We start from the raw sequence: 10,187 nt of genomic DNA on the forward strand, positions 1-10,187 counted from the left end.
ATTTGCTAATATGTAAATTAAACCAGGAAAAAAATAAAAAATTTTAAAAAAATTAACACATTACCGGCGGTTTAAAACGCCCCAAAAGAAAAAAATATTACAGTTCACTTACAATACACCGACAATTTAACACGCCCCTAAAACTAAAAAATTATACATTACCGGCGCTTTAAATTGCTGGAGTATATCGTTAAAAAGGGCGATTTAAAACGCCCCTAAAAAAAAAAAAAATTATACATTACCGGCGCTTTAAGGTGCCGGAGATAAATTCTAACACCGGCATTTACAAACGCACCTAAAAAGAACATACATTACCGGCGCTTCAAAGTGCCGGAATAGATAGTTACAATGACAGTTTACTTAAAATACACCGGCAGACAAGAACGCCGTTAATTAATATTTCACCGGCGGTTTTATTTGACCGCCAATAATGAGTTCAAACCCGGCAGTTTCTTATAAACCGCCGGTGAAGCTTACCGGCGGTGACTATACCGGCGGTTATCTAAAACCGCCGGTATATGTATTACCAGCGCTTTTTGTACCTAAAACCGGCAGTTTAGACCGCCGCTGAAAACCTTATTTGTTGTAGTGGTTCTACAGTAGATTGGTTACCTTCTGCATTAAAAGTTACAAAATCTGGAACTTTATACCCTCTAGGGAACTCAAATTCATCAACTATTTCTGGGTATGGCTTTCTATAAGCCGGTCGGCTTACTCGTCTGGCAGCTAAACCAAATTCTCGATTTATCAATTCCATCATTTGGCCTTTATGCAGAAGAACTGGTTGAGCCGGTTGATTAACTCCTGGCGGCTGGTTGGCCACTGGTGGTGGATTATTCTTTGGCCAAACCAGTGGATTAGCTATTGGTTAGGCCCCAGGTACCACAGGTGGTGGCACTAGTAGAAATGGTGGGTTATTCCTCCATCTTCCATAATTGCCCCACGGGTCAAGATAATCTCTTCCAAGGAAATTTAAAGGAAATACTTGAGGTATTGGAGGTGGTTGGTACGGTGACTGTGGAAGTGGCTATTGTATCGGTGGCTATGGAAATGTTGGAAATTCTGGCCAAGTCACTGGTGGGTTATGTGGAAGACTCAACATTGGACCATGATTTAGTCCACTTGTCCTCTTTTCATTGCACCATGTCATCATTGGGCTGCCACTTTTATGTGCCAACCCATACACATCATATACAACACATAAAAAGCATATATACACAACAAGGCTCATATCTCAAGAATTTCATACAACTTAAACATGCTTATATATCAAATTTAAAGAGGTAACTAACAAAGATCAAAGAAATAGACCTTAGGAAACCCCTACCTCAAGAAAATAGCACAAGCCCCAAAATTTGCTCAAATTCCGAAATCCAAAGGTGGACCAAATCAGACTTTGCTCCGTTCAAAACGAAGCTCTCGTCATGCTCGTTGATTTTGCCTTCAGTGGCAAAGTCAAAATCCTAATGGAGAAGAGTAGATCTAGCCTTGAATTTGGATGAAAAAAGAAAAAAGTTGTGGAGAGAGAGGCAAAGTCAAAATCTTAATGGATAAGAGTAAATCTAGCCTTGAATTTGGATGAAAAAAAAGAAAAAGTTGTAGAGAGAGAGAGAGAACAGCGTAGAAAAGAGGGAGGAGAATTATAATGACTAAAGTCATTAGTGGGCCCCACGGTCAAAATACCACCTTTATATCCACATTTACATATACACATAATATAATGCACACTTAACCATATAGCCACATAAACATGCATCAAATAATAATGTATGAAAGGCCAAAGTCCCGAAAAATAACCCTATGCATGACAAAATCGGTTGCGGGTCCCGCCCGGAAACCCTCGGCCCGAAAAATTGAAAAATGCAAAAATGGTCAACCATGCATTTTTAAGATTCCCGGACTTGAAGAAATGCCCCAATTAATTCTCGGAACTCACCCGATACACTCCACGGTGTCCGGCACACAAAACGAGGTGAAAACTAAAATAATTTAAAAAAATCCCAAAAAATGGAAAATAGGAAAAATCAGAAATATTACACTAACAACTTTCCATTTATAGTGCATTCCTTTTTTTTTCTTCTTTTTTTTTAAAAATAAAAAATAAAAAATCAAGCTTCCGCTTATTCTAATTGAGTGCATCACTCTGCTAGTTTAATGGAAGAACCAGTCACCCTTAAATTTTATAGAAACACCAACTAACCGATCACTTCCATTCCTCCACCAAAACCTCCTCTAGTAGTCAAATTACACAAATATTAAAAGAAAATCTAAACATTATCTAACCACTTCATCAATTCACGTTAATATTTTTCCAGTAGCTTTCCATTTTTTAAAATTAAGTTTATGTTTCATTGCTATTCCTTTCCCACTTTAAGTCCTTTTTCATCTAACGCAAATACCCATTCTGGAAAGTTTCATGTTCTCTCCTTCTACAATCGCCTGGTGCACTATTTCTTCAAACGAGACTAAGTTCGACCATTCTCACCAAATTTGAACCAAGCCTATTGGTTCTGGCACACCCGCGTAAAGCCCTCTATTTGAATCGACCGTCTTTGCCAATTTAAAGGGTCAATAATTTTCTATTTATAGCGCATTCCTTTTTCTTCTGTTTTTTTTCTTCTTTTTTTTAAAAAAAATAAAAAATCAAGTTAACTGCATCACTCTGCTAGTTTAATTAATGGAAGAACCAAGTCACCCTTAAATTTTATAGAAAGACCAACTAACTGATCACTTCCATTCCTCCACCAAAACCTCCTCTAGCAGTCAAATTACACAAATATTAAAGGAAAATCTAAACATTATCTAACCACTTCATCATTTGTGAAGGCGATAAGTAGGAATAGCTAGTAGATGCGTGGCTCTAGCAGTTACAAGACCGAACTCCTCACTCATGTCCAGTTCACTTGGCAGCATGTCATTAGGAAGCTCCCAATCAAAGCAATGCACCAGTTGTGCCACCACCAGCCTAACCAATGTAAGACCCAACTGCATCCCGGGGCAACCTCTTCGGCCAGAGCCAAATGGAAGAAGTTGGAAGTCACGTCCCCGAATATCTATGTCGCTCCCAGCAAACCTCTCTGGAATGAACTTTTCAGCATTAATCCATGAATTTGGATCTCGTCCAATTGCCCAAACGTTTATGGTGACTCGAGACTTTTTGGGTATATGGAAGCCGTTTATGGTGCACTCTTCCATGGCCTCATGTGGGAGGAGTAAGGGTGCAACTGGATGGAGCCTGAACGACTCCTTTAGAACCATGTCCATGTACTCCAAGCTCTCCAAGTCTGATTCCTCCACCAACCTGTCCACACCTACCACGTCTTCCAACTCTTTCTGGACTTTCTTCATCACTCGTGGATGCTTCAAGAGTTCTGACAGTACCCACTCAATTGATGTTGCTGAAGTGTCCATAGCAGCTGCAAGCATATCCTGCAATGAATTTTTTTGCATAACATGATTTCAGGTATACAGATATGATGAATAATGTAAATTGACGACACCACTTATTAACATATATATATATATTGACAAAATTACCCAGTGATGGTAAGTGATCGACTAGAAATTTAGCAGTGTCCTAGACTCTCACCCATATTGATTTTCTAAGGTATAATAATTGGATTTGTAATGAGATATAGTGGCATTTGGTGCATACAATTAGCCAGCCTTCTAGGTTCTTTTCCTATAATTGTTTAAGTTAAAACTTTTGAAGTAGTTACTAGCTAGACAGTAGTAGGGAGGACACATGCACAAAAAAATTAACAGTTAAAAATATATTTATTTGAAAATTAATGATAAATATCATGCATAGGTATGCAACCAAAATATATAAAATTCGATCTAATAATTACCAGCATAATGGCTTTCACATGGGAACGATCTATACGAAACTCAGCTTCTTCAGATTGCATGAAGTCCAACATGATATCAACAAAGTCTTTGGTTTGCCTTTGGTCCCTAGCTTGAAGATGCTCATCAATTATCTTCTCAAAGAAGCCATCAAAGACCTTGTTTATAGCCTTCATTCGGCGAGTCAGACCTTGAAGGTCAAGTGCCCCGACATAAGGGAAGTAGTCGCCAAGGTTAGGGGTGGCTGCCAACTGCATGCCCTCCTGAATCACAGCTTTGAACCCCCTCTCATTGAAGTCCTTGTCCGTGTACTTTTTCCCAAAAACCATCAGACAAGTCATATCAGCAATAGCGGATGAAACTTTGGCACTGAGATCAACAGCCACACCATCACATGCTGCTTGTTCGATCAATTTGATCAAAAATCCAAGTTCTTCCTTTCTCATAGCCTGGAATGAATTAATTTTAAGGTTACTGAGCAATTGTAAGGTGCAAAACTTACGCATGTTGCGCCAATAAGGGCCATATTCAGCAAAGGTCAAGTTCCTTTGCTCAAAAGCAATATACTTGGCAGCCTCATGAGGTGGCCTGCTAGCAAAAACAAGGTCATGTGTCTTCAGAAACTGCTCAGCAGCTTCTGGTGATGAGACAACGATGTTGGGGACGAAGCCAAAGCGCATGAACATAATAGGACCATATGTTTTGGCCAGTTGATGCAGATCATGGTGAGGAAGCTTCCCTAACAAATGAAAGTGTCCCAAAATTGGGACTGCTTTTGGTCCCGGAGGTAATCTTCTACTGTTGTTCTTCCGTGAACATGCTAGTTGCAAAAGATAAACAAAAATTGCAACCAATGCAAGTGTCACCCAAATATTCCAAGCCATGGCAAATAGGGTTCTCTCAGATTGATCTTATATATTCTTTACTTATATATAGTTAGATTAGAATCAAAATCTTAATGTGTGCGCGTATATAGTATGGGAATAAAAGATATACTTGAAAACAAATCTAAACATAGTTAAAATCGCTGCATAAGTATGCTAATTTATTTTTATAGTGATTTACAGAAGATAAGCTATCCAGGAAACATGTATGGACACAATAGAAGTTCAGGATCCAATTATCTGTGTCTTTTTGCTTCGTAATGTTCTATTTAATGGGATTTATATGCCTTAACATAGCGAATTCCTATTTGGATTAAAGTGACATATATTTCTGATGTATTTGAAATATTTATACTTTATACAATAAGTGAATTCAATGTGTTATGTTTCGATTCATTGTAGAATTGATAGTGTCCATTTGATTACAAGAGATATTTATATGTGTATGTGATGGCGATCAATACATGAATATAAATAGTAATTATAAATTATTCATAGTCGGTAATTATGGACGGACTCATAATTAATTAAGACTTGAACTGGATCCGTGTTAGGTTAACATATATTGCGAGAGCCGCCGTATGCAATTGCTCCATATCACTGTCATTCAATTTGACTCTTAAGCATGAGAGAAGTATAGACTCTTTTATTGATTAGTAATTACTTTGATTTGTTCAGCGGAATCTTCGAAATTCTTAAACCGGCACTTTGGGTAATTATGTAATTAATAGTTAGGGGATTATATTTTCAATATTTGCATCATTACTACTTGTATTTATTTTGTATTGATTATAACTAATCACAAAATAAATTCGAAGGCATTCGTGTGTTTTTAGACAAAATGATTTATTATATATTTATTTATTTAAATTATTATTATTATTATTATTATTATTATTTATCAAACAAATGTTTTATTGTGGTCGAGTCAGAAATAATCAAAGGTATCAAAATAAATATATTAATTAAGTAGTCGAATTGATGACTTTATTTATCCGATAACTAATTATGCATAGAGGGGTTAAAGTACAACATTGACTTAAAGATTATTTATTATTTAATTAGAGTTCAATTAATTTCTTTTAGTGGAGTAGAAATTAATTTTTGAATTAATTGAATTGGATCCATAGACTGGACCAATTATTAATTCATTGTAGTCAAGAAAATAATAAGCCCAATAGGATTCTCACTCATAACCCAACTTGATATAATTCTATTAGATTTGAGATATGTGAATTAGAGATTGAAAATGATTTATTGTTTCATTTTCTTATTTTTATGTTGTCTATATATGCATAGGTTCATTTATATTTTAAGACAGACTTTTAGAAGAAAAGAAAAATGAATATATTTTTTCTCTCTCTAGATTTTAGGGTTTGCTTTCTCATCTAATAGAGGCCCCCACAAGCCTATTTTTTCAAGGCAAAACCATTACCAAGAAAATGGAGATCCAAGGAGAAGGCATCTTGTTAGGAGATCTATAATAAGTGAGAACATTCACTTTAAAGGAAAGATTTAAAGGTTTTTTCAAACTTTCGATGTAAGTATTCAATTTATTAATTGAATAATACATCATATTTTATTTTTGTATAAAACTTGTCTCTATGTGATGAACCAAGATCTATGTATGAAAATCCCTCAAAAAGTTTTTAAAAATTTGCACGTTTCTCAACGCTATCTAGCGACAATCAGATATAAATGAAATTATAGACTTGACACCTTCGCCTTTTCGCAAATGCAGAAGGATTTTAAGAAAAACAAACAGTTCACAAGGTGAAAGAACATATATTAGAGCTCCTAAATAAATGTTAGTGGTCACATACAGCATTTGAACCTTCTTAGTTAACAATGTTTGACAGCTCTTTAACAAAAAAAAAAAAAAAAATGTTTGACAGCTCTTGCTTGTTGTGACCTTGTTCCAGTGATGAGAAAAAATAACTACGAAGCTCCAAAAAGTCATGATCACGTGTAGGGTAGGAACAGGTTGGAAACATCGATTTCTATGTAGCTGATTAAAACAAAACAGAGTTAGAAATTGTATTAATATGTCGTCTTCTCCACCTTCTTACCTAACTATCCAAATATATGAGATAGAGATAAAGGCGGTGATTAAAACCCTTATTCACAAAAGACAAATGCAATAAGATTTGGATCTTACAATTAGCATTGTAAGCATCTTAAAAACTTTGGAAATCCTAATTAACTTGTTATTGAAACAACAGGTCATGAGTGAATGCAGCTAGGTAGTTTTTAGAGAAAAACGAGAGGATTAGGTGTTGTGAATAGGTTTCTTTAACTTTTTGTGTATGTCTTTTATCTTTCTATATCGTATGGTTAATTGTCATTGCAGAAAGAACAAATTAATCAATGAGTGTGATTTCATTGAAATAGTAAAAAAATAAAAATAAAAAACATAGAAAAGATAATACTCTTGAGAATGAATGGAGGTAAGATAATTCTTCTTTACTCCGATAATCCAATTAAAAAAAAAAAAAAAAATTTACAAAAATAAAATAATAATCTTTAAATTTTGAGTTGATGACAAACATGGCTCTGAACTCATCTGGTCAATGTGATGACTCAATGTGTGTGTGTGTGTGTGTGTGTTGGGTGGGGGTGGGGTAAGCAACATGCAAAAGTTGATAAAAGTAAAGTAATTTAAAGCATCAGATAGGTGTTATAGATCACAGGAAGGATAGGTCACTGGGCAAGCTGATTTCTCTCCCATGCATGAAAATTGCAACTTACCCAGTCAGTCCTAAATAACATGCAATTGTTCTGGCCTACTCTATTTGTGCTACCAAAATGTGTCCGTCTCAGATTAACAGAATTTGCAGAGACATTTCATGGACAGGGACTCAACTAAAAAGCAAGGGGAGTAAATACCTTGGGCTAAGGTGGGTCGACCCAGGGGCGGAGCCAAGAATTTGGTTCAGGGGGCATTAACACTGATAAAATAATTTTTTTTCAAGTAAGTCGAAAATATAAGTGTAACAACAGTGCATTAGAATCATGAATAAAAAATTAATAAGAATAGAAAAAAGAAAAAGAATGTTATTGCACATAAATTATACTTGAGTGCAAGAAAAAATAAATTTTTAAGAAGAAAATGAAATAAAAAGAAAAAAATATGGACAATTTTGAAGGAAAAAATAGATTTTAATTATAGAAAGAGAATGCAAAAGTTTTTTAAGATGACAAAAAGAAATTTGAAATGTAAGAACGAAAAGGAATAAAAAATTAAAGACATTTTTAAAAATAGATAATTTTATGAGGATAATTTATAATTTTTATGAGAGTGTTTTATAAATATTTACAAATTATACGCATAAAATAAAATAAATTTTAGTGGATTCAGGGATAGAGGGGTCATTTTATTAATTTTAGGGGGGCATTATGTCAATTTTTATATATTTATGTATAAAAAAATAAAAAATTATAATGGGGCAGCATGGGCAGGGGGCAGCTGCCCCCCTGGGCACATGCTGCCTCCGCCCATGGGTAGACCTAAAGTTCAAGGTGGACTAGCCAACCCCAACATTGAGCTTCTCGACAAATTAGCAGTGGTAAGACACCTATGGAACATTATTGCAGACAACAAAAATAGTTCATGGACTCAATGGGCTTCTACTTACCTGATTAGAGGGAGATGCTTATTGGAAATCAATATTCCACAAAAAAAAGTTCATGGAGCTGGAGAAGACTGCTTCGTCAAACTTGAAGTGCGAAATGACAGCTAAATTCGATTTTGGGATCATAACTGGCTTGGAAATGGCAGTAATCACAAATGTCTGAGCTATTGGAATATCCCAAATCATTGCTGCCTTTGCACATCATCTCTTGAGTCTCTTGGTCACCTGTTATTTTCCCGCCCTTTTTCCTGGACAACGCCAATTCGGCCATTTAATCAAACAAAATGTGGGTTCGACATTATAGACACTAAGATTTTAATGGACTTTTATTTTGACATTTTAATTGAATTGTTTAATTGGCCCAAACTTAATCCACTTAAATTATTTAATTAGTCCAGTTCAGGTGATTAAATAAAAAAATAATTATTCTTAATAAATATATTTGAAATAATTATGGATAATTATCACAATAGATGGATAATTATCATATATAATATAACCTATCCGGCCCAGTTATAATTTTCTTCTTATTAGGAGAGGACACGTGTCATCATCCTATTAATCCAAGAAGCCTATAAATAGAGGCATGGAGGAAAGAGGAAGGAGGTCTGAAATTTAGAGACTCAGAAATCCAGAGCGTCCAGCAATTGAGAGACTCAGAAATCCAAAGGGCCAGAAATCTAGAGGGAGAGAATTCCAGAGAAAAATACAGAAGCTCTGCCAACATTCATCCCTAGCAACCAAACCTAAAGGCGAAGAGTAACAAGCACATCAAATTGTGCCGTTCCTCATCAAAATGCCACAGTGATCAACAACAAGCACATCAAATCGTGTCGTTCTTCCTCAAATTCAACAGAGAACAACAAACACATCAAAATCGTACCGTTCTTAACCTGCATTTCAATAAGTTCAAAAAATCATCAAACAACACTGTTCGAAATCAAGCTTCGTCCACCCTCGATCAGAAATCATCGGCGATCTTCTTCAATTACAAATACTTGAAGAAGATAGTCAATAGCCCAATTCAAGATCAAACTCCAACAACCCTTAAATCCTGTAACGACTCAAACCCGTGGGTCCGAACCGTTAACCGGGTCCTTAACTGAACCTGAGGTCAACTAAGGACAATACCGTATTTTCATATGTCAATACTTGACACACAAATCAGTCCAGTCCAAAATACTCCAATGGTATAACTTTACAAAGATGGTCAAATGTACAAGTCAAAGGGAAAGAATCAGCAAGCCGGAAACCCTTGGTCGGCCAGCTGACAGGGCAGGTTCAGTCAGCTGACCTATATGGTCGGCCGGTTGAAACGATCATAAAAAATGGGTGCTCTCAGGACTTTCCAAAGATAGCCTATCGGTCGGTAGGTGAAGGAGGTTCGGTTAGCCGAACCTAGGTCGGCTGATGGTGAGGGTCAACCGGCCGAAACAAGGCCTCACACCCCTGAACTCTCTGGAATGGACTCCAACTGTGTTAATTGTGAGCCAAAACTCTACTAGACCTGTTTTGCCATCAATTTTCGAATTCACGACAATAAAACATGATATAATACAGTTTAAAGATAACTATAATTGGTTGGAATATAACTTCATTACCCATTCATCATGAAATAATTACATAGTCTCATTTTACTTCAAAATACCATCAAGTGTTATAATTACAATATATGACTACGGTTCACAAACACTTTACTTTGGTTTGAAACTTTACAAAAGAATGGCAAATATATAAAAGATGACAAAAAAATGGATTTCTAGTCCTCCTTAGCCTTGTGATGGGTTTGCGTCAACTACTTCCTTTCCGAGCCCTGAAAAAT

At 35.8% G+C, this 10,187-nt stretch overlaps 1 protein-coding gene across 1 annotated transcript; it reads right to left on the reverse strand.

Moving 5' to 3' along the window:
- Positions 1–2,758: 2,758 nt before the first annotated feature.
- LOC132267682 (cytochrome P450 71AU50-like) lies at positions 2,759–4,733 on the reverse strand. The gene is made up of 2 exons (XM_059768803.1): positions 3,852–4,733; positions 2,759–3,429 (listed from the first exon to the last, which is right to left on the reverse strand). The coding sequence occupies exons 1-2, from the start codon at positions 4,731–4,733 to the stop codon at positions 2,815–2,817; spliced, it is 1,497 nt and encodes a 498-aa protein (XP_059624786.1). The 3' UTR covers positions 2,759–2,814.
- Positions 4,734–10,187: the final 5,454 nt, after the last annotated feature.

Source organism: Cornus florida, unplaced genomic scaffold (assembly GCF_030987335.1).
Source record: "Cornus florida cultivar Cherokee Brave unplaced genomic scaffold, ASM3098733v1 CherokeeBrave_3.0.0_Hap2_Chr07, whole genome shotgun sequence".
NCBI classification, from domain to species: Eukaryota; Viridiplantae; Streptophyta; class Magnoliopsida; order Cornales; family Cornaceae; genus Cornus; species Cornus florida.